Source organism: Scyliorhinus canicula, chromosome 1 (assembly GCF_902713615.1).
Source record: "Scyliorhinus canicula chromosome 1, sScyCan1.1, whole genome shotgun sequence".
NCBI classification, from domain to species: Eukaryota; Metazoa; Chordata; class Chondrichthyes; order Carcharhiniformes; family Scyliorhinidae; genus Scyliorhinus; species Scyliorhinus canicula.
In genome coordinates, this window is record NC_052146.1 from 259,517,852 (window position 1) to 259,543,120 (window position 25,269).

The 25,269-nt window shown below is 43.1% G+C and overlaps 1 protein-coding gene across 2 annotated transcripts in view; it reads left to right on the forward strand.

Annotated features, from left to right (window-relative positions):
- The window catches only part of iars2 (isoleucyl-tRNA synthetase 2, mitochondrial), a 109,082-nt gene that overhangs the window by 28,526 nt on the left and 55,287 nt on the right, over positions 1-25,269 (forward strand). For both annotated transcript variants that reach the window (XR_005462359.1, XM_038811998.1), the window contains exons 12-13: positions 879-1,039; positions 17,338-17,440. Coding sequence is in view for 1 of the 2 variants with exons in the window: in XM_038811998.1 (XP_038667926.1) it covers positions 879-1,039; positions 17,338-17,440 (264 nt within the window). In the remaining variant the exon portion in view is untranslated. The remainder of the gene's footprint in view (positions 1-878; positions 1,040-17,337; positions 17,441-25,269) is intronic.

Below are 25,269 nucleotides of genomic sequence, written 5' to 3' on the forward strand. Positions count from 1 at the left end.
GTAGGAACTCCTAAATTAGATTTTAATCAGTACAAAAAGCAAAATAACGATTGAGAATGACAATGGGATTGAGAGGGATAAAGTAACAAAATAATTATTTTAAAAAATAGTTCTCTAACACTGCTTAATTTTGAAGGATGTCGAGCCCATCCATATTTGTGAAAGTATTTTTTCAGGCCAGAGAAGTTTTTTGGTTGTAATTATCACTTATGGCATTAAAACATCACTTACTGTTGAATGCACCCACTCTGACTATTCCTGCTGTCTTTCTTCACCCTGGGCACCTGACAAGGTCACTATTTGTTGCCTGTCCCGAATTGCACCTGACAAGGTGGAGGCGAGTCATTTTCTTGAATTACAGCAGCCCATCTAGGGCAGATACATCTACTGCTGGAAAGGGAGTTCCACTGTCCCACCACAGTGAAGGGATGACAATATGGTTTGGTGGTGAGCAAGTACCTCATGTGAATACCCTTGGGTTGATTTCAGTGCTGACACTATTGGTAAGGATGCACCAGTAAAGTCGCCATAGTCTCAGATGACCATTGGCTGCTTTCTCCTTTGGGAGATTAGGCGATTTAACCTGAGGATCACCACACCTCAGGCAAGGGGCAAGGTTGAGAAGGCTGTGGGGAAGAGCTGTTAGCTTCACCTTCATGCCTTTTGCAAAATCCAGCCCAACATCTTTTCCATGTTGAAGCAAATGGAGAATACTTGATTTTTGATATTTGTGAGAAAAAAGGTTATTGTTTGACTGAAGATAGTGCCCAATGTTGACTCTGCTTCATTTGTTTTTTTCTTCTTAGTTTTTTGAGCCATTAGCAGCTTTATCAACTGACTTTGGTACTAAAATTATATGTTTTGTTATTTTGCCTTAGGAATTGCTGAAGAAGGTACAACTTATTCCACAATCAGCAATGGGCAGTATGCTTGCCATGTTGGACAGGCGGACATACTGGTGCATTTCAAGGCAGAGGTGTTGGGGAGTACCCATTCCAGTTTTCTATCACAAAGAAACAGGAGAGTCACTCATTAACAAGTAAGCTGCTTTCAAAATTATCAGATGTATTTCTATGCCAGCTTGCAGTAATTGACAAAATAGGAGCGTGACCTTTTGTACTTGTTTGCCTTGCCAACTAGAATTTCCCTCAGTTTTTGTAGTTCTGGCAAAATGCTTTCCACATGCTGTGTCTAAAATTTTCATGAATGTGAACAGCAGTTTTGTAAAAATTGTAATTTTAGATGCAGTTTAATGAGTGAAGGGATCAAAAAAATGTGTGATGTTCTGACTTTGTGGAGCTATTTAAAAATGACGCAAATGAACAAATTCTACACACCATGGGGAAACAAAAATGATCAGACATGTAATCTCAAGTTTGGATACAAAATTGATTGAATAATAGGAAGCAGGGCTGGAGGAAGGTTTGTAGTGGTGTTCCCCCGAGGTCCGTATTGGGACCCTTGCTTTTCATTATATATATTAATGATATAGATCTTTGTGTGCAGGGGACAAATCTAAAGTTTGCAGATGACACAAAACTTGGAAGCTATGTAAATTGTGAAGAGGATAGTGTGGAACTTGGAACTTCAAGTTGGCGGAGTGGGCAGATAGGTGGCAGATGTTCAATGTGAAAAAGTGTGCGATGGATGCACTTTGGTCGGAAGAACATGGCGAGAGAATACAAAATAAGGAGTAAAATTCTAAAAGGATGCAGGAGCAGAGGGACCTGGGATTATATGTGCACAGATCATTGAAGGTGGCAAAGCAGGTGGAGAGAACAATTAAAGCATATAGATTGGAGAATCTGTATTTACACAGCAACAAATCATCCATCAAAGGCATGGATGAGATTTTATTGGATTTCAACATTTATTCTGACTGCAGATGCAGAGAGCAGAAGTATACTGATTTTGCTGTCCATGTCTCACCAAAACCTAACATGGTTTTAGCTGTGGCAAGCCTGTCCACTTAATGATAATTTATTTGATATAAATACCACCTGCTCTCTCCCCACTCACCCTTACGTGTGTGTGTGGTGGGGGATCGGAGGGAAGGGCGAGGGCATGCAGAGGGGAAGGAGGTGGATGAAGAAAATGAACAATTGAAGGCAGAGGAAAGACAGAGGAGAGGGAAGCTGGAACCCAACAAGTCTGCATGAAAAACACAAACAAGTGGATCAAAGGATTGCCATGTTGTTTACTGGAAGACGGTGGATGAATGCGGGGCCGGCGGGGGGGGGGGGGGGGGGGGGAGGTTCAAGTGGGGCATTGGTGCCTTGCAGGTGATGGGCTCGGAAGGGGGAGAAGGTGGTTGATTCGAGGAACATACTTCTTGATGCTGCCAGCCTTTTTCCTCTGAGTTGCTGACAACCTGCACTGCCTGGTGAAGACGGGTGGGCTGAAGCGAGAGATATGAGTGTGCTGGACTGTTCTTTAAGTACGGTTCCGGGACTTTCAAACCCACTAGCTGACAGCGAGTAGAATCAGCTACTGGCGCTCCAGGTGATTTAAAGAGGGTACTCGTGTGCATAATTAATGTAGAATCTAATGGGAACCGCACCATTCTTGTCAGCAGGAAAGGTGCCGCCTCGCGCCACTTGCCTTAGTCTCAGAAACAGAGAATAATGCCCCAACAGTCTGCCCAACAAAATGGATGTGCCGACATGATCTTTGCAGTTCAAAAGTAATTCATAGTGTGAAGTACCGTAGGGTTTTCTGACATGATAAGGCAACTCTTTGGTGGAAATATAATTTTTCGGTGATCCAAAGTTTAAAAAGTTACAAGTGGATGAGTAATATTGCAATCTGACCTCGATTTCCATTTTTATTGATGTGGGGAAGTTGTTGGAACAGCAGCCGTCCCGGCTTGTGCAGGACTTTGACCAGTGCAATCAGCTCTTTGTCATGACTAACATGTTACGTGGCTTTGAAAAAGGGTGGAGACCAGTAGGCTTGGTTTGTTGGGGAATGCATTCTCTAATCATTTAGGATGAATAAAAAGTGCTTTGAGTTTTAAAAATAATCTTCAAGTTTATTTATCTCCCTTTATAAAATTGACCAATGATTTTTTTCCCCCAATGTTTTATGGGTTATAACCATATAACCATCATGAACACTAGTTAGTTTTCAATGAAGTGGCAGTTTCCAGCTTTGTCAGTCTTTAGAAATACATGCCATTTACAATTGATAAATGGCTTCCACCTCCAGGATAACCCCTCCTCCCACCCCTGTAAGGTTCTGCCAGGTCACTCACCCATACTCCCTCCTTTGGCAGCTCCAATTCCTGCCAACACAACAAGATCTGCCTCCGGTTTATCAGGGAGGCAAAGGCCAAGACATCAGCCCCTCTCCCCACCTAGAATCCCGGATCTTCTGACATGCCAAATATTGCCACCTCCGGACCCGGGGTCACCCCCACACCCAGAGTAACATCCGCGGACCCTGCCACAACCCGGTCAACTTTGGACATGCCCAGAACACGTGGACATGATTCGCAGGACCCCACCACAACACACCGCCTACACCCATCCTCCACCCCTGCAAAGAACCTGCTCATCCTCGCAACTGTCATGTGGGCTCTTTGCAACACCTTAAACTGGATGGGGCTTAACCTCGCACACGACGAGGGCTCTTCACCCTCCGCAAGGCTTCCTTCCACGACCCGGTCTGCACTTCCCCGCTCAACTCCTCCCACCATTTGCACTTAATCTCCTCCACTGGAGCGCCCTCCCTCTCCATCTACTTTCCATAAATGTCTGACACTCTTCTTTCCTCTTCCGACAACAGCTTGTCTTACAACACCGGAGGCGGCAGCCTCGGGAGGGATGGCACTTCTATCGTTTACAAGCCGGCACCTGAAGCCATTCCCTTTGGGTAACTCATACATTTCCTCTAACTCCTGCAGGCCTGCAAACAAGTCCCTTATAAACAAGTACCTAAAGTACTCAGAAACTCCCAGAGCCTCACATCCAGCCCCGCCGGCAGAAACCTGTGATTATCACATATCGGCGCCCACAGCGACATGCCCTCCAACAAACTGTTGCCTGCACTGGCTCTAAACTCTCAACACTGAAACCATCACTGGGCTCAAGGAGTACCAGACTTGTGAAAATGGAAGGGATGCCAACAGCAGTATCCTCAAACATGACGCTGCCTCCATCCGCCCCCACACCAATCCCTCCTCCACTGCTCATTTCCTCACCATTGCGATACTCGCCGCCCAATAATAGTTAATTGAACTCGGCAATGCCAGCCCCCCTCCCATCTTCAAAACCACCCTCCTCACCCGCGGGGTCTTCCCCACCCACACAAACCCCAAAATGATGCCGTTCACCTTCCTGAAAAAAGACTTAGGAACAAAGATGGGGAGGTTCTGGAGCACGAACAGGAACCTGGGCTGCATTGTTACTTTAACCGACTGCACGGGCCCAGCCAGTGACAGCGGCAACACATTGTTATTTTAACTGATTGCACCACTTAAAGTGTGCCTTCGTTCCTTCCACCAGTCGTGCCAAATCCAATTTATGCAACTGCATCCAGCTCTACACCATCTGAATTCCTACATACTGAAAACTCTTTCCCCCAACACCCGGAACAGCTAGCGAAAAATCGGGAAGGCCGTTGTGAACTCGGCCGAGTTTCACGATGGCCTCAGAGGCCGCTCCTCTCACCTTATTCACCCCCACCCGGGGGGGCTAGGAGTGGCGCTCCGTAACTCTCGGCCACTGGGCCTTGACGCTTGCGCCTGCATGTGGGCGTCGAGAATGACGCGACAGCGGCGCCTAAGTGATGTCAGCCGCGCATGCGCAGGTTGGCCGGCTCCAACCCGCGCATGCGCGGCTGACGTCACGACGGCTGACAGCTTAAACCCGCGCATGCGCGGTTGCCGTCTTCCCTTCCGCTGCCCCGCAAGACGTGGTGGCTTGCTCTTGCGGGGCGGCGGAGGGGAAAGAGTGTGTCCCTTTGAGACGCCGGCCCGATGATCGGTGGGCACCGATCGCGGGCCAGTCCCCTCCCGAGCACGGCCGTGGTGCTCACTCCCCTCTCCGCCCCCCACAAGCTTCAATCCAGCTTTTGCCGCCATGTTCACGATGGCAGCGACCAGGTGTGGTTGCCGCCGTCGTGAACTGGTCGCAAACGGCAGGCCGCTCGGCCCATCCGGGTCGGAGAATCGCTGGTCGCCGTGAAAAACGGCGAGCGGCGATTCTTCCAAGAGGGGGCGTGAGAGAATCGCGGGGTGCCAGGGGGGTGTGTCGTGAGTCGCCCGGCCCTCCCTCGATTCTCCCACCCGGCGTGGGGAGTGGAGAATCGCGCCCCTTGCTTTTCCCCGAGAACCGGCTGAATTCTCTCAAGATCTCCATGTTCCTATCCAAGCTGCTCACCGAATACAAAATGTATAACAAAAGATCGTCCACATACAATGAGACTCTATGCTTGGTCCCACCCCATTCAATCCATCTCCAACCCCTCGACATCCTGCAGCTTCCCACTGACCATCACGTACCTATACCCCAGGTCGGCTACAATACTACCCACCTCGAAGGACACTTTCGTATTGGCCAGCACCGCAACCCTCCCCTCGTCTTGTCTAACCTCGAGTGGAACACCTGCCCCATCCATCCCTTCCTCTGCCTCGTCTGACCCTCCAACTTCAGGTGTGTCTCCTGCAAGTTTCCGGCCTTAAACTACAGAGAGTCGTGAACACAGCCCACTCCATCATGCGAACCCGCTTCCCATCTATTCTGTCTACACCTCCAGCTGCCTTGGCAAAGCGTGCAGCATCATCATAGACCCCTCCCACCCTGATTATTCTCTCTTCCGACTTCTTCCAATGGGCTGGAGCTACAAAAGTCTGAGAACACACTCTAAAAGGTTCAAAACCGCTTATTACCCACTGTTACCAGACTCCTGAATGACCTCTAATGGGCTGAACTGTTCTCTTCACACATCTTCTCAACTGACGTCTGTGTCTATGTATTTAAATTGTGTATTTATATATGTCCTATGTTTTTTTCATATATGGAACAATCTGTCTGGACTGTATGCCGAACAATACTTTTCACTTTACCTGGGTACAGGTGACAATAAATCAAATTTGATTCAAGAACACAACATCCGCCTTCAAGTGCGCAAACATATATAACTGTTTAACAGGCCCACTCAACCCTTGCACGTTCCAAGTAACCAGCCTGGTTGAGGGGACATCCCACCCCCTCCCCTGCCGTTCAGCCATAACCCGGCCTGTATCACACACTTTTGCAGGCCCCAAGATGTCCACCACCAACCCTTCTGAGCCAACTGCGCCACACCAACCACACTCATGTCAGCAACCCTCCCTCTAATCAACCAAAAACAAACCCATCCACCCACAACCACTCCCTCCTCCTGGCAACCCTCCATTTCACTCTCTTTAACCAACCCAACCCGCTAGCTTGGTGGCACATGCCCGGAGCCTCTGATTACCTCTCATCCCCCTCATCCCACCCCCAAATCGCCCCTCAACCATCATCCCTCCAAACAACAAACATACAAGGAAAAGCAAATGGCACATTCACCATCACTGCAGCCCTATCGTATCTTTCGCCAATCCACCTACCGTATGTACCCACAATTTACACAAAATTCCACTCCAAAATTCAATGTCCTCATACTCCTCCCAGTCCATGGTCTCTCATAAAGTCCTTCGCCTCATCCGGTGAGTCAAAATAAAACTCTTGCTTCTGGTGCGTAACCCACAAGCAGGTGGGGTACAGAACCTTAAACTTCACCCCCTTGTAGAAGGCAGCCTTGATCTGGTTATACCCGGCACTCCGTTTGGCCAACTCCTCTCCCAGGTCCTTGTATATCCGTAGCTCACTCTCCTCCCAAGTGCACTTCTTGGTCTGCCTCGCCTACTTCAAGATTGTCTCCTTATCAGGGAAACGATGCAGCCTCACCACCATCCCTCTTGGCGGTTCCCCTCCCGGCGGCCTCCTCCTCAGTGCCCTGTGCACTTGGTCCACCTTGAGAGGACGGTCAAAGGCCCCATTCTCCATCAGCTCCTCCAGCATACTCGCCACATACTTGGTGGCCTCCACACCTTCAGCGTCTTCAGGCATCCCCACGATCCACAGGTTTTGCCTCCTGGAGTGTTCTCGAAATCCTCCAGCTTCTTCCTCTGCCTTTTCTGGCTGCTCAACACCATCCCCACCTCTGCTTCCAGCGAAGTCAAACGATCCTTGTGCTCCCCCACGACCTCTCCAGCTATTGGATCGTCAGGCCCTGTGCCTCCAGCCTCTGCTCCACCCCCTCAGTTGCCCCTCCTAAGCAGCTCCACCACCTTCGCCAAGCCCTCGAAGGCCACCTTCATCTGCTGCTGGAACTTGCCATTGAGGAATTCAATCAGCTGCTCTGTAAACCACTGGGTGGGCAGCACTGCCCTCCTGCTCTCCACCATCTTGTACTGTGTCACACCACAAAATCTTCCTTGCTCAAGTTGCTGTCTCTTTCTCATTCCACTTCTCATCCAATGAGCCATAAACCAGTCCCACTAGAGGAGTTTTACATTCCCTCAGTGCTCATGCACCTTCTGCCATTCAACACCATACGATTTGGGCAGGGAAGAACTGAAAAAAATCCACCTCGAGCGGGAGCCACCAAATGTGTGACCACTCACTCCATGGCCACCGGAAGTCTGTTTTCAATCCTTTTAACCTCTAATAGCATTCATGAAAATGAAAATCGCTTATTGTCACGAGTAGGCTTCAATGAAGTTACTGTGAAAAGCCCCTAGTCGCCACATTCCGGCACCTGTCCGGGGAGGCTGGTACAAGGTTCATATTTTTGTCAAAATCTTTAAATGTCCCTTTCGCTATATCCACTGCATATCCTCTACCGTCCCTCATTTGTAACCGTCTTGAAGAATTCTGAGACTTTTCCATTACCACCATCCCATTTGAAATGTGTACAGCTACTTCTAAATATTTTCACTTTATCTAGAAGATTGGCAACTGCATCCTTATTTAAAGGCACTTGAATTTCCTTCCCTCACACGGATGGTAAGGCAATTGGACTATTGCCTCGATTAGCTCTGTCTTCCTTTTTAAAAATAGGTACTACATCAATCACTCTTCAGCTCTCTGGCATAGATCCACGTTCAACAGACAGTTGAAATATAATGTCAAAACTGGACAGCACATTTACATTAATCGCAATTAAACATGCAATTGTTAAATTATTCTTCAGTGTTTCCCGACCTCTATTTTCCCACCAGCTGCAATTAAGGCAAAATACTGTGCCTCAAACTCTGAGCAACATTAATTTCCCCATTCGTATTGGTTTCCTGTTCTCAATTCTTCACAATTCCCACCTCCTACCTTCTGTCTTTCTGACCCATAAGCCACCCTTAATATCTACTCTTTGCTTTCTGTATTGCAGCGAGCTAGCTAAATAATCTGCTATTTTTCCCCTGACTCTCCCAGACCCTATTCATTAGTCTCTTTTGTGGTATTTTATTGAAGGCCTTTTGACAATCTAGATAAGTTTCATCAACTATTTTACCCTTGTCTACTCTGTCGCCTCTTCAAACAAATCAACCCTTTTGAAATTCATGTTGGCTATTCATTATTTTGGTTTCGAGATTTATTCTATTTTCTCCTTTTTAATAGAAATCTCATATTTATTATCACCAACATTAAGCTAACTGATTTGGAAATGTGTCTCCCTTCTTAAATATTGGTATTATGTTTGTGATCAGTCCTATGGCACATGTTATTAAATCTGTAGTAGGAGAGGCACTATCTCTTCCCTCGGTCCTTTAAATACAATCCACTTCAATCGTGGGTTTTATCCTCTTTCAGTTTGATTTGTTTATTTAATATTTCTCCTCTTTTCATTCTATATTATTTTAAGTAAAGTACCCAATTCATTTTTTGTCCCCAATTAAGGGACAATTTAGCATGGCCAATTCACCTACCCTGCACATCTTTGGGTTGTGGGAGTGAGACTCTTTTCATTATAAATGTGGTTTATATAATTTGTGATCTCATCTTTCAATATTATGTTCACCTGATCTGCCTCCCTGCTAAGTACTGAAGCAAAGTGGTTATTTAACATTTCTGACATTTTGCTGTCGCTGCCTGTTGTTTTTATCTTGCTCATCCCTTGGGTAAGAATTAAGTTGTGAGGATAGGAAGAGTCTGCAAAGAGAAATAAATAGGTTCAGCGAATGGGAAAAATTTTGCAGATCGAGTATGATGTGATAAAATATGAGTTGTCCACTTTGGTGGGAAGAATAGAAAAGTCGTATTTTGTTTAATGGAGAGAGACTACAGAATGCTGCAGTACAGAGAGGGATCTGGGTATCCTCCGACATTAATCGCAAATTATAGCATGCAAGTACGGCAAGTAATGCGGAAAGCAAATTGAATGTCAACCTTTAATGCAAGGGGAATAGATAATAGTAGGGATGTTGCTTCAACTGTACAGGGCATTGGTGACACTGCACACAGAGTACTGTGCACAATTTGGTCCCCATATTTAAGGAGGGGTATACTTACAATGGAGTCCATTCCAAGAAGGTTTACCAGGTTAATTGCTGGGATGAAGGGGTTGTATTATCAGGATAGGTTGAGTAGGTTGACCGTGTTTCTATTGCCGTTTAGAAGAATGAGAGGTGATCATATTAAAACGCATAAGATTTGGAGAGTACTTGACAGGGTAGATGCTAAGAGGATGTTTCTCCTTGTGGGGCAATCTAGGACTAGGGGGTACAGATTCAGAATAAGGGATCTCCCATTAAACGCAGGGATGAGGAGGAATTTCTTCTTTGAGGGTCGTTAATTTTCCAAATTCTCTACTGCACAGAGCAGTGGAGGCTGGGTTACTGAATATATTCAAGGCTGAGTTGGACAGATTTTTGATTTACCAAGGGAGTCTAGGCTTCCAGGGACCAGCAGGAAAGTAGAGTTAAAGCCACAATTCGATCAGCCGTAACTTTATTTAATGGCAGAGCTGGCTCAAGAGGCTAATTAGCCTACACCTGTCATTATTTCTTATGTTTTCATGCTCTTGTGTTCCTACTGATCTTATTCCTATCCTGACTCAGTTTGTTTGGTGCCGATACAATATTTTACCATTTTATATCATACTCCTTAATAGCTTAATGTCATGTTTGTATTTGCCTTCCTAATTGTTTTTTGACATCCCTGCGAAAGTCACTGCATTCTCCCTTATCATGCTCTTCCTTGCTATCTGTGTTTAAGTCATAGAATCATAGAATTTACAGTGCAGAAGGAGGCCATTCGGCCCATCGAGTCTGCATCGACCCTTGGAAAAAGCACCCTACTGAAGCTCACACCTCCACCCCATAATCCTGTAAACCTTTTTTTGGACACTGAGGGCAATTTAGCATGGCCAATCCATCTAACCTGCACATCTTTGGACTGTGGGAGGAAACCAGAACACCCGGAGGAAACCCACGCAGACATGGGGAGAACATGCAGACTCCGCACAGACGGAGTTTACCCAAGCCGGGTATCGAACCGGGGACCTTGGAGCTGTGAAGCAACAGTACTAACCACTGTACTACCCTCCCGCCCATCACTTCATAGAATCATAGAATTTTCAGTGCAGATGAAGGCCATTCGGCCCATCGAGTATGCACCAGCCCTTACAAAGAACACCCTACTCAAGCCCACGTCTCTACCCTATCCCCGTAACCCAGTAACCCCCACTTAACCTTTTTTTTTGGACACTAAGGGCAATTTAGCTTGGCCAATCCACCTAACCCGCACATCTTTGGACTATGGGAGGAAACCGGAGCACCCGGAGGAAACCCCCGCAGATACGGGGAGAACATGCAGACTCCGCACAGATGGTGACCCAAGCCGGGAATCGAACCTGGGACCCTGTGGCTGTGAAGCAACTGTGCTAACCACCAAGCTACCGTGCTGCTGCCCCCCCACACACACACACACAGACTCCGAATGGCTTAATGAGCCTTGACCCCACCTGACCCTGCTTGGTATAGTTTGAGGAATTTCTGTATCGGGTGCCTGTGTCGCTAAATGCGGCGAGAATGATCCCGCCCAGAGCGGACTTTTGTTTTTGTTAAATCATGCCCAATGTTACTAGCATGAAGTGAGAAAGTGAGAAATTACTCAAATTTAAGTGTTGTCATGCACTGAATACTTTTACCTACTCAACCTTGGGGCGGAGGGGGGGGGGGGGGGGGGGGGGGGGGGGGGGGGGGGGTGCAAAGTGATCAAGTACAAAGGCCTGGCCGGTAACCACTTTTTGTCCGTCTTGTCTTTACATGATGTCATTGGAAGTCCTCACTGAATACTTATAAAATTGAAAATTGGATTAGATTTCTACTGGCTAAGAGCTCCAGTATAAATGTGGCAAGCAGATTTCGGCTTGTGTAATTTTTTAACGCTTTACTCAATCTTTGGCTAGTTTTTTAAAAATCTTGCATCCCGATACTTAGCAAGTAACCTCGGTAAAATGGGGAATTTGTCACTATATTGCAAAGCTCCGGCTAATTGGATTGGTAGCCATTTGAATTGTTTAACCGGTACAGAATTTTTATTCGAAATATTCAATTTTGACAAAGTTGTGCCTTAGAAATCCAGTTTTACAAAAATTTGGTTTTTATTTGTATTTTTTAGTATGCAGTGCAGTATCCTTCAAGTTTGCAACATCTCTTTTTATCTTAAATTTCACCTGGCCACCAAAGATCTTGGATAAAAGCAAATTACCGCGGATCCTGGAATCTGAAACCAAAAAGAAAATGCTGGAAAATCTCTGCAGGTCTGGCAGCATCTGTAGGGAGAGAAAAGAGCTAACGTTTCGAGTCCAGGTGACCAGCTTTGACAAAGGGTCATCTGGACTCGAAACATTAGCTCTTTTCTCTCCCTACAGATGCTGCCAGACCTGCTGAGTTTTTCCAGCATTTTCCTTTTGGCACTGAAGATCTTCTGTTGGATTACATTATTAGGGATTACTCAGCATGGAAACTTTAAAGTTACCAGAGTCCAGCAACATCAAGCAGGTAGTGGAGAACCTCATCTCATTTGATTTTTGCACAGGTGACAAACTTCAATTTCAGTGGAGCCAAATGCAGGGGCCATCCTTTAAGTATGGATTGTCTCCTGAAATTCAGGAACGTTTGTTACCTATTTCATAAGTTCTTGTGCATTTTTAGAGTCAGAGCAGATGTGCAGTTGTTGAAGGGCTTTCTCCAGCACTCTGAATCTGTTCCATGGGGAAGCAGGAAAAATTTGGAACTTTATAAACAATCATTTCAACTTTGAAGGAAAAAAAATATAATTACACAGAAACAAATCATCTTTGAAAGTTTGGCAGTGATATATTCGCCTTGTGATCGCAGTGGATTTTGGGTTTCAACACCTGAAGTTGCTACTTGCGTAAAAATGACTATTTCTTGGCACATTTTCAAACTCTTGTGCCTCCAAGGTTGCTATTTCGGGATTAGAAAATGATAATTATGAGACATGAAAGGATTCACCTTTTTCATTATGTGTTCAAAGTAAAGCTTGTTAACACGTTCACTTTTATATCTATTTTGAGAATACGTCTGAATGTGAAATTCTGTTTTTTTACTTTGTTTTATTGTTTGCAAATACACATTTGAAATAAATCGAGATATTTGTTATAACACATGGTGAATTTGCAAAGGCATTTTATTTTATAACATGCTGAAGAACATCCATTCATTAGAACTGTTACAGTACATTAAATTCAAATCTATTAGATAGTTTATAAAATACAGGTAGTAAATTGCAGTCCGAAGTGGATTGAACTTTTGCAATATTGTGGTGAACAAAATAGTGGCCTATGGAACTGACAGGCAAATCTGTAATTGCACTGGCTGTCAATTCATAGGTCATTGTCCTGTACACCTTCACCTTAAAATCAGCAACACTACTGAGTTGGTTACTTTGTTGAAACAATGTGCCTTCAATGGGGAAGGGATCCTTGATATGTAAGTGCCCATCGAAAGTAACAGCAGCTCCACTGGAAGCCAGTGCCATCCAAATGGAGTTGCTGTTACACCTGATGCACACTGGTGTTCTCTTGTCTTTTTAATGGCTTTTTCATGGTATATTTACTCTTCCATAATCATAATGTCATTGTCCTTTCCGTTGTTGAAGTTGATCTACGGTTGAAACATAGTGTTATCAATAGTATGACATAGTTAGCATGGTATCATACGCTCTTCTTATCTGTAGAAAATGGTGATTTTTAGTGAGACGATGACAATGGGAACAGAACTGTTTTGCAAAGGTGTTAGCCTTTTCATTTTACTGCCAAGTACACATTAGATTTTAAGGTATTTGGAGGACCTCCAGAATGACTCAGAGCTTTGGGGGAGGCACAAGAATCTCAATCTAGAATTGAGAAAAATCTGCACAGGCCTCCCCTATAATCCCAAATATCACCGTTGCATAATATTGAATAATTGGACCAAAATTCAAAAGTAGAAACTATTAAACAAAATAATAGATACCTTCGCAAAAAGGTTCCTGTAATACATGTTCCTGATGGTCTGGATATAGTGATACATTCTTCATGGACATTCCGAGCAGAGTTAGAAAATAGGCTGAGATGATTGCAATACGTGAGGGACAACCCTGTTGGGCCGATTGATCTTTGATGTGGCGATGACAATCTTGGAGCTACAATAAGGATTTTGAAAACTTGCTAAAAGTGAGTTGAGATTTGTTCTTCAAATGTAACTACAGGTTATCAAACTTATGCTTTGTTAATATTTTAGGCTAAAGATACTAGTGAAAATTAATTAACGCTGTTGTGTATCTCCCTTATAAGTTGATGTGCTAAGTGCCAACATTTTGTGGCACATAATATAGGTGTTTACATTTACTCCGCTTAAGCAAACTGAGGACCAAAATTAATGTGATTAGCTAAAATAAATTGTATAACGAACACTGTGATATGATTTTATGGAAGCTTGACGGGTTCTTTTGAAATTGTTATTTTAAGGAAGAGACTAATTAACCTGTTTAAAATAACGCATTCCAGTATGTTACTATCCCATGGTGGCATCCCATGATAAAAGGCTTAATTTTTCAATGAAATGACTGATTTTTTATGCGATATTTATGCTACATTATTCTGTAGACGATTAGATGAAAAAAAGAAAATTAATAAATTTAATTGGAACAAATCAACAACCCTTTCACTTCCCTTATTGGCTTCCAAGAGTTTAAAAATGTCAAGATAAAATGTAAACTAATAATACAAACATTAGTGCAGCCTTCTAAGTCTCTGTATTTCTATAAAGTGCCTGCGTTAACATTATAGCTAGATAAGGAAAATAATCCTTACAATCAAAGAAGCTTTGAAGAAGAAATATTTTATGTCCTGCAGTTAGCAATAGTATCTTAAAGTCAACAGACAGATATCTGAACACAATTTATACCGGGATCTTCACACATCTCTTGCATTTAGAATTACAAATCTGCCATTAAATTTGTTGCTTGTCATTTGCATTTAATATATACAAGCAAAATATTTGTCATGTGCAATCCGATTAATTACTTGAAATTTTGACACATTTGCAAGGAACTTATTCTTTCAGAAGAATGAATTTGCTTAGTTACCTGCGTCTCCACTTTAATAGGGCAGAAACTGTTGGAGGTTATCTTGTCTGTCTGGTTCTCTACTCTCAATATTGAAAGACACTCATGAGGAAGGCCATAAATAGTTCACTTTCAACCTCCATCTGCAAGTAACCAGTCTATTGCTGCTGCTATGTTTCTACCCTGTAGATAAGCATTCTGCACAGTCACTATCAATCTATGAACTTATTGGCTGGTGTCATGGTAGCTGCATTACCTCATTCCTTTTGCCGTTGAAACCAAGTGAAAGTCACGTAATTCCAGAACTTCTCCTAGATATGGCCTGCAAACTCGGGGCAAAGTTTTTCCAATCAACTAATTACTTAGATCAGAAGAAATAACTTTTTGGCTTTAGGTTACATAAACTTGCTTTCTGTTGAAACTTGCACTTTATAATTCCCAGCTCTTGTGTACAGTTAACCTTTTCTGATTCTACAGCTTTATTTCCCTGGTATTGAATATTTGTTCAAAAAGTCAATAACCCAACTCTGCTCTTCAGCCTTGAATTTTATAGCACTCTAATATTGTGGTTTAACTGTTTGAGGGCAGAGGTATTTCAATAGATAGACTTCATGAGATAGACTTACAAACCCACATTGACAATACCCACTCCAGTGAACTCTCATATAACAGCCATACATTTTGCATAAAAATGAAATTTACTTCTAATCTTATTGTGCACGCTTCACATGGCTTCAAATGCTATCATAGATTGAGAATTTGAACCCAATTTATAAATAAATCAGAAGATAAAGAATCTAATATCAGTAAAAGTGACCATGGAGCTGTTGGTTGTCACAAAAACTCAGTTAGTTCATTAACATCCTTTTGGGAATGAAACGTATTTTTACCTGGCCCGGCCTGTATTTGACTGCAGTCTCCTGAAAATGTGGTTGACTCATAGCTGTCGTCTCAACTGTTGTTGCAAATTGTACCAATTCGCTCAGCTCTGCTAGGGATCGACAACAAATGCCGGCCTTGAGAGCGATGTCCATATCCTGAGAATGAATAAAAGAAAATTCAGCTGTATGTCTTTTCAGTTGCAATGTTCAAGGATTTTTCATCAAGTGGAAAGCAATGAAAAAGAAATTTCACTTTTGTGTCTCTTTAAAAAAGCACTATGGACCTTTGGCAGATCTGGAAGTTAATAAATGTGGGTTAATGATTATCCATGCTGCAAATATTTAATAACTTTACTTTGTACACCCAGTGCAACGGGCATGAATTCAAATATCTTGCAGGGAGTTGTTTGAAATACATGTTTGAAATGAATTTTCATTTCAGTAATTTCGTTTATCGATTACCATAGCTGAAAAATAAGCAAGTTTTTCAAATTGAAAGGAGCTGGGTCTCTTCTTTTAATTTACTAAATTTGAAAACAAATAAGGTTGCAACAAAAACCGAAACGAAATTTATTTTGTGGTCACTTAGCCAGCTGCATAAAGGGAGAGAAAGGGAGCAAGGCCTGATCAGAAATTGAGCAGCCATTAGGGGGGGAGTCATGATGGCTGCCAGCGAGTGACATGAAGGCAGCTGTTCCAAAAGTACATATAAATAAAAGCAGATTACTGCGGATGCTGGAATCTGAAACAAAAACAGAAAATGCTGGACAATCTTAGCAGGTCTGACAGCATCTGTGGAGACAGAAGGGGGCCGACATTTCGAGTCTGGATGGCTCTGACGAAGAGTCACCCAGATTCGAAACGTTAACTCCCTTTTCTCTTCACACATGCTGTCAGACCTGCCTAAAGTACATCTATTGGGCCATGTCAGTGAAGTTGTGTCACTTAATTTGTGCTTGGAGAACAAATTATTTGATATGGGGTGGAGGTCCCTGTTGCTCTTCAAAACAAACTATTTGCTTGGAATGATTGACTTTTGGCTGTCACAGAAACTGAATCTATTCAGCAGAATTTAGGGCAGCACGACACAATGCCCTGACACAATGCAAAGTTAGACCACTTGTGTGCAATTGGGTGGCCCTAAAATTGAGGAAGGTAAAGGACATTTAATGCAAAGTAATTTGGAGAGAATGGGAGAACCCTTCACAATCAGCTCAGCAGTGGTCTTTTCCCTTTGATTTGTTGTTCATTGTTTCTGCTTTTTAGTGTGTTTAATATTCAAATTAATACTGCATATATTCTATTAACTAAGAGGTACATTTGCTTTTCTCTCATTCCATTATTTCTATTAATGTACAGTATTGAAAACTGATCAAATTTAACAAATTATTGTTGAATTGATTGAAATATAGGACTCAATTTTAATTCTGTTAGTTAATGAATTTTGAGTGAGCTAAATCCACGCCCATGGTGTTGCCTCAAGGAGTTACTACATGCCTTTTGTAAATAAGGTTGATATTTATCAACGTTGTACCCCTGTACTGAGAATCAACGACTTCAATCTCCAAAGTTTAAACACATATTGCTTTTTGTACCAGAATATGAGAGAATTTATTAAATGTTCATTGCATTGCATTGCGGTCAGTTCAATTGCCTTAAGTTACATCCTGTTCAATTTATTTTCCATTACTCCTGAGTCCGTAAAAAGGGAAGCAGAAGCACTTGTATTGAAAGTCAAATTAAATACAGAAATCCTTCTTTTAAGAATTTGATTCATAGTTTTCTTCTGGATTCAAGTAAACCTGCTGTTTGTCAATATGATTGCCAAATCAGATGTACCTCTTCCCACATAGATATACAAAGGAGCACCTTATCAAGCTGGTGGAAGAACATGGTAGTGACTGTTGGTGGACTCTACCTTTGGACCAACTCCTGACTAAGGAAATTTTAAAAAAGGTTAGTGCACCCTGAAGAGGTCATAGTCTCATCCACATTACAAGAAGAACTGTAAAACTTCAAACTACTGTACATATTATTGAATGGGAGTCTCATGCATCTTGCATGTAAATGACACAAAAGTTACTTATTAAGAAACTTATTTGAAAATAAAAGGAAATAAGCATAAGACATGGTACATTTGCATTATTATCTTTCAGTCATCTAAAAATGAGAAAATTAAAACTATGCTCAGTTTGTCTAAAATATTGTTAAAATTGACCAGAAGTAAATGTTGGGAACAGTATTAATAACTAGCTAAACCCCCAAAACGTTTCTGCAAAAATAAAAGCCGTTGCAAAGCACTAAAATGTTCCATTACAACCACTTTCTCTTTAGTCATTTTAGTTAATTTAAATTACTAGATAAATTATTTCATATTCTAAGCTGACAATATAGCTCAGAGTACATTTGGGTTTTAGTTTGGGAGTATAGAGTTGAATTTTAGTTCTCTTTTCCCCTTGCCAGTACCAATCATATTTCATAGCTATACATCTATACATGGGCAGCATGATGGCACAGTGGTTAGCACTGCTGCCTCACAGCTCCAGGAACCCAGGTTCAATTCCGGCCTTGGGTGACTGTCTTTGTGGAGTTTGCACTTTCTCCCTCTGTCAGCGTGAGTTTCCTCCAGATGCTCCGGTTTCCTCCAGATGCTCCGGTTTCCTCCCACAGTCCAAAGATGTGCATGATGTGGAGATGCCGGCGTTGGACTGGGGTGAGCACAGTAAGAAGTCTTACAACACCAGGTTAAAAAGAAGTCTTACAACACCAGGTTAAAGTCCAACAGGTTTGATTCAAACACGAGCTTTCGGAGCGCAGCTCCTTTGTCACCTGAGGAAGGAGCTGTGCTCCGAAAGCTCGTGTTTGAATCAAACCTGTTGGACTTTAACCTGGTGTTGTAAGACTTCTTACAAAGATGTGCAGGTTAGGTAGATTAGCCATGATAAATTACCCCTTAAAAAAGGTGCTTTGACAAAGAGTCATCTGACTCGAAACGTTAGCTCTTTTCTCTCCCTACCGATGCTGCCAGACTTGCTGAGATTTTCCAGCATTTTCCCTTTCATCGTAAATTACTCCTTAGTGTCTAAAAGATTAGGTGAGGTTTGTGGGTTACGAGGACAGGGTGGAGGTGTGGGCTTAACTAGGGTGCTTTTTCCAAGGGTCGTTGCAGATTCAATGGGTCTCCTTCTGCACTGTAAATTCTATGATTCTTTGAGCCTACATCAGCCATGAAGTAGTCCTAAGCTAAATCATCTGATTTATCAAAGGTATATTTTTGCAATGAGCAGAGATGATATCTTGGAAGGGTCTTCAAATGAGACTTTATGGGTAGAACCTAGGAATACAAAGGGGGAAGCCACATTACTGGGAATATATTATAGGTCCCCAAAGTTGAAAATAGCGAAGCAGATATATAGACAATTTTTCTGAGGTGTAAGAATAATAATCAGGTAATTATACCAGGAGATTTTGCAAAGGTCAGCTGGCGTGGGTCCTGAAGGATGACCAGCTTGCAAAAATGGGTCCCGGTCAAAAAAGTTTTAATTGGGAATAATGCAGCAACAAAAACAATAAGAGCAGATTCACCCATTTTGTTTATTTACTCAGCCTTCATTTTTAAACAATTTATGTTCAAAGGAGAGAAACCACCTATATAGAATCATAGAAGTGCAGAAGGAGTCCATTCAACACATCGGGTCTGCATGGACCTTCCGAAAGAGAACCCCACCTAGGTCCACTCCTCTGCCCTAACCCCGTAACCCCACCCACCCTTTAGACACAAAGGGGCAATTGATCATAACCACCTAACCTGCACATCTTTGGACTGTGGGAGGAAACCCACGCAGACACACGCAAACGTCAGACTGACAGTCACCAAGATCGGAATTGAGCCCCAGTCCTTGGCACTGAGGCAGCAGTGCTGACATATTGATGGAATTTCTTTATCCCAAAGATGACGGCCAACCCCTCTTTCTCGATCTGTGAGTATGACTTTTCTGCATCAATTAGGGGCCTCGAAGCATAGCTGATGGGCCTTTCTAACCCATCCTCCATTTTCCGTGTCAAGACAGCTCCAATTTCATAAGGAGATGCATCACAAGTGACAATAATTTCTTTGGAAGGGTTCAAATGAACTAAAAGGCAGGATGATGGTAGGGCTTGCTTCACTTGTCTGAGGGCTTCATTTTGCTGTGTCTTCCAATACCATCTCTGGTGGTTTTTTTAATAATGCATGTCGAGGTGCCAATATCGTGGACAAATTTGGAATAAACCTAATAATTTACCATCCGAGAAAAGATTTTAACTATGACATATTCTATGGGGCTGGTGCTTCTTTAATGGCCATAACTTTATCTTCCATCAGGCGCAACGCTTGTGCATCTACTCTAAATCCGAATTATGCCACTTATTTTGCCTTAAAGGTGCATTTCTCTCTCTTTCATCTTGCGGGGCAGCAGGGTAGCATGGTGGTTAGCATAAATGCTTCACAGCTCCAGGGTCCCAGGTTCGATTCCCGGCTGGGTCACTGTCTGTGTGGAGTCTGCACGTCCTCCCCCTGTGTGCGTGGGTTTCCTCCGGGTGCTCCGGTTTCCTCCCACAGTCCAAAGATGTGCGGGTTAGGTGGATTGGCCATGCTAAATTGCCCGTAGTGTCCTAATAAAAGTAAGGTTAAGGGGGGGGGTTGTTGGGTTACGGGTATAGGGTGGATACGTGGGTTTGAGTAGGGTGATCATGGCTCGGCACAACATTGAGGGCCGAAGGGCCTGTTCTGTGCTGTACTGTTCTATGTTCTATGTTCTATCTTACTCCAGCTTCCTGGAATCTTTTTAAAACTTCCTCTAGGTTGGTTAGGTATTCCTCTTCTGTGGCTCCCGTGATTAGCTGCCATGATTAGCAGCTCATCCAATGAACAACCACTGTAGGTAAATCTTGTAAGAGGCTCATCGTGAGCTGGAAGATTGCACAAGCCGATGATACTCCAAATAGCAGTCTGGTATAATGGTACAGACGCTCGTGTGTGTTGATAATGAACTTTCTGGAAGCCTCATCCAACTTCAGCTGCTGGCATGCATGACTTATGTCTAACTTAGAGAAAGTTAGACCTCCATGTTGCCCTTTCAGTGGCTTAACCGATTGCAAAGGTCGTGGAGATATATTTTGCATCTAGTTTCATTATCAACTATGATCAATGCCGGTATCCAGTTTTAAGCTGCCTTATTCTGCCTAGATTCCATCAGGCAATAGGTACCCAATCTGGTTGCTGCAAATCACCTGTTGAGTTCATATTAAGTATCTGGAATACTGGAAGATTATCTTAGAAGAACAGATTGTTCAATAGTATTATAATGTCTTCACATCAATGTATTTTTAGAACTTTAACAAGAGCTCATAGGTCAGTTAAAGTAGAAATTCAATGAAGCATTTCTTGTCAAAAGCACCTAAACATAAGGGCGGAATCGAACCAAAATATGGCAGTATCAGCCTGGCGAGGAAAATGTGCGTGTGTGTGTGTGATTGGGGGGGGGGGGGGGGGGGAGAGACTGTGTGTGGTTAACGCTGTATATCTCTGGCGAGGCTGGGACATTTACAGCCGGGAACCTGCTCCACACAGGACGGGACACTTTCTTTTGAGAGCGTCAAGACCAGCGCTACAGCCGATTGGCCCCCAGGCCACATCTCAGATCTTGAGGCTCTCTCTCCCCTCCACTCCCCCGACAGTGATTGCCCGCCACCGACCAAGATTGCCGGCTGATTCTCCCCGAGACCTCCGAGATGTGGCCAAGGGGCCAGTCGGCTGCAGCGTGGTCGGGGTGCCCATCTAGCTGGCCATTGCGGACATGCAGGGAAAACTGGTGCCTAATTTGTTCCTGAAGTAAGAGATGAGGCTCCATGAAAAATTTGACTCTGAACTTGAATCTATAAGGAGGCATCCCTTCGATCTGGTTCATGCTAATGTATTAAAATGAGGGTCCTGGGCTCCCACAGCGCGACTCTCACTACTCTACCAGAGGGGGAGACGGATAAGATTCCAAAGTCAATTATAGTGGAAGGAATCATATTTTTCAATTCTCTCTGGATTTTGAGCCCTCATTGAGTTTCCCACAGACAGAGAGAGAGGGCATACATTCTCCCCCTAGGAGTTCCTTCCGAAAGGCTGGAATAGTTGGGAGGGACAAATATTAGAATCCAGAATTCAGTTGAGTCAACATGGAAGAGGGGACTCTTGCAGGAGACTCAGATGCTTCTTCAGTGATTTAGCTTTTCTTCCCAACACTACCATCACTGTCGATCTGTTGAACTGCTCCATCTGTTCTGCCTTTGTGTCGTTACCAAGTCATTCACCATCTCTCATTTTACCCCTGTCCCCTGCAATCAATCTCCTTCATAATTCTCATCGCCACATTTGATAATCCAGGAGCCACAAATTAGAGTGTGTTACTTATCCTCCACTATAAATTCAGCCGTGACCATGTTGAGCATTTCTGCGCTTCCTTCTCGAGGGCCATATCCTCTTTCTATCCTTTTCCGGGATAAAGATTTTGCAATAAGCTTCTCCCTCTGCGCCACTTTGAGACCAAGGAGTCAGTGGCCTTTCTCATTTCAGACCATCTGCCTAGTTACCCTTAGTTGTTAGCTACCCTTCTCAAATGCTGCTTCCACCCCCCCCCCCCCCCCCGCCCCCATTAATCTCTCAGTTGACTGCTGTCAGTCTCCTATTTTTGCCAGTCTTCCATCTCCAAGTTAATCTTTTCAATGAGATCTATATCTTAGCCATACAATTATTGTTTTATTGGAATATTTGCTGACTTTGTTAATGACTCACTTTGCTTTGGCACTGTTCCTCAACCTACCAGTCCTCCCACCCCTTTGTATATCCAACTTTAAAAATGCACCGTTGATATGCCTGAATTCTCCAAGTATCATCTTTAGCCTTCCTTTCCTCTCAGGTCTTTGAACATATTGTCACATGACAGCTCTGTGCTCAATACTTACAGATATCCTGTTTAAATCCTGAATGTGATTAATATAAGAAATTGTTATATATTTTATTTTAATAACTTTACTGCCACAAATATAAAAACACCGGTTTAAAATACATACAGGCAGCATGTCTACTAAACCTGTAATTAAGATGTCGTAAAAGTGGGATAATCATTGATTCTAACCATTTACTTGTTTACATATGTATGGCTAATGGAATATTGTTTATAAAGAAGAGATTCCGTGGCGTGCAGATAATTTGAAGGATTGTGTTTAGTTCTAGCTAAACAGGTCGTGGGACATTTTATTGGGATGCAGATTATGTAATTAATGGGAGGATTCAGGTCTGTCTGTAATTGTTGGCAGTTTACCACAGGATTTGAGCCGATGGCAGGACAGAAGGGTTTTTAGGTTGTTTCTGAAAGGGTCGCTCCAAAGGTTTGCACAGAGAACAGCAAGTAACCTTGATCTGCTAACTTTATTTATGAGTGAATTTTGAACTGTATTGGGTTGCTCAGTTGGAAATTATTTGGTGGCTTGTGTAGATAGTAAGCTAAAGTTTTTCCTTTTATTGAAGAACTGTTTAACTGTTAATGTAAAGTTATTTCTTTGATGTTAAATGTGGTTAATTCTGTGTTTAAATTAAAGTTTGTTTTAACATAGAAGATACCCATTGGTCAGAGCCATCAGGGGAGAAGTATATTTTCCTTACAGTATTACAAATTGCAAATTCTTTGGGGTTTCTTACCCAGTATCCTAACACTTAACATAGAAAGGTAGAAAATAGGAGCAGGAATAGGCCATGTGGCCCTTCAAGCCTGCTCCGCTATTCACTATGATCATGGCTAATCATCCAACTCAGTAACCTGTTCCTGCTTTCCCCCCATATCATAGAAGCCTTCCAGTATACAAGGAGGCAATTTGGCCCATCAAATCTGCACTGACCCTCCGAAAGAGCACTCCACCCAAGCCTACTTCCCCACCCTATCCCAATAGCCCCTTAACGTAACCTACACATCTCTGGATACTTAAAGGAAAAGTTAGTAAGGCCAATTCACCTAACGTGCACATCTTTGAACTGTGGAACGAAACTGGAGCATCCAGAGCAAACCCACATAGACATGGGAGAATGTGAAAATGCACACAGACAGTGAGGCAGCAGTGCTAGCCGCTGTAATGCCCCAAGAGCTCCTTTAGCCCCAAGAGCTATCTTTTAAAAAATAAATTTAGAGTACCCAATAATTTTTTTTCCAATTAAGGGACAAATTAAACTGGTCAATCCATCTAACAAGCACATCTTTTGAGTTGTGGGGGTGAAACTCACGCAGACATGGGGAGAATGTGCAAACTCCACACAGACCGTGACTCGAGGCCAGGGTCGAACCTGGGTCCTCAGCGACTTAGGCAGCAGTGCTAACCACTGTGCCACCCCCGCTCCAATAGCTATCTACCCTTGAAAACATACAATGTTTTGGCCTCAATTGTTTTCTGTCATAAAGAATAGAGAATTCCATAGGCTCACACTTTCTGGGTGAAGAAATGTCTTCCCATCTCAGTCCTAAATGGTTTCATATCCTCAGACTGTGACCCCAACATCCTTCCTGCATCTATCCTGTCTAGTCCTATCAGAATTTTACCCCCACCCCATTCTTCTAAACTCGAGCGAATATTCAACCATAACCGACTCAATCGCCCCTCATACATCAGTCCTGCTACCCTGGATTAGTCTAGTAAACCTTCGCTGCACTCCCTCCATAGCAAGAACATCCTTCCTCAGATAAGGAGACCACAACTGCACAAAATATTCCAGCTGTGGTCTCTCAAAAGCCCTGTATAACTGCAACAAGACATCTCTGCTCCTGTACTTGAATTCTCTCGCAATGAAGGCCAGCACAACCATTTTCTTTCTTCACCGCTTGCTGTGCCTGAATGCTAATGTTTAGCGACTGGTGTACAAGGACACCCAGGTCTCATTGCACGTTTTCCTCTCTCAGTCCATAGCCATTCATATAATAATCTGCTGCCTTGTTTTTACAACTAAAGTGAATAATCTCACATTAATGCAGAGTATACTACATCTGCTATTCATTGGCCCACTCACTCAACTTGTCCAAATCACACTGAATCATCTCTTTACCTCCTCACAGCCCATCCTCCCACCCAGCTTTATGTCAACTGCAAAATTAGAGATATTACATTTAGTTCCCGCGTCTAAATCATTAATATACATTGTAAATAGCTGGTATCCTCGCACTTATCCCTGCGGTATCCCACTAGCTACTGACTGCCACTTGGAAAAAGACTCATTTATTCCTACTCTTTGTTTCTTGTCTGCCAATCAGTTTTCTATCCACCTCCATACACTACCCTGAATCCCACACACTTTTAATTTTACACACTAATCTCTTTTATGGGACTTTGTTGAAAATCTGCTGAAAGTTCAAATAAACCACATCCACTGGCTATCTCTCATCAACTCTAATAGTTACATCCTCAAAGAAATCGAGTAGAGTTATCAAGCAAAATTTCCCTTTTGTAAATCCGTGCTGACTCTGTCCGATCTTGTCACTATTTTCCAAGTCCTCTGCTATTTAATCTTTTATAACAGCATTTTCCCCACTACTGACATCAGGCTGACTTTTTAAATAGTGGGGTTACATTAGCTACCCTCCAATCTGCAGGAACTGTTCCAGAGCCTATAGAATCCTTGAAGATGACCACCCAATGCATTCATTATTTCCAGGACCAATTCCTTAAGTACTCTGGGATGTAGATTATCAGGCCCCAGGAATTCAATCCCATCA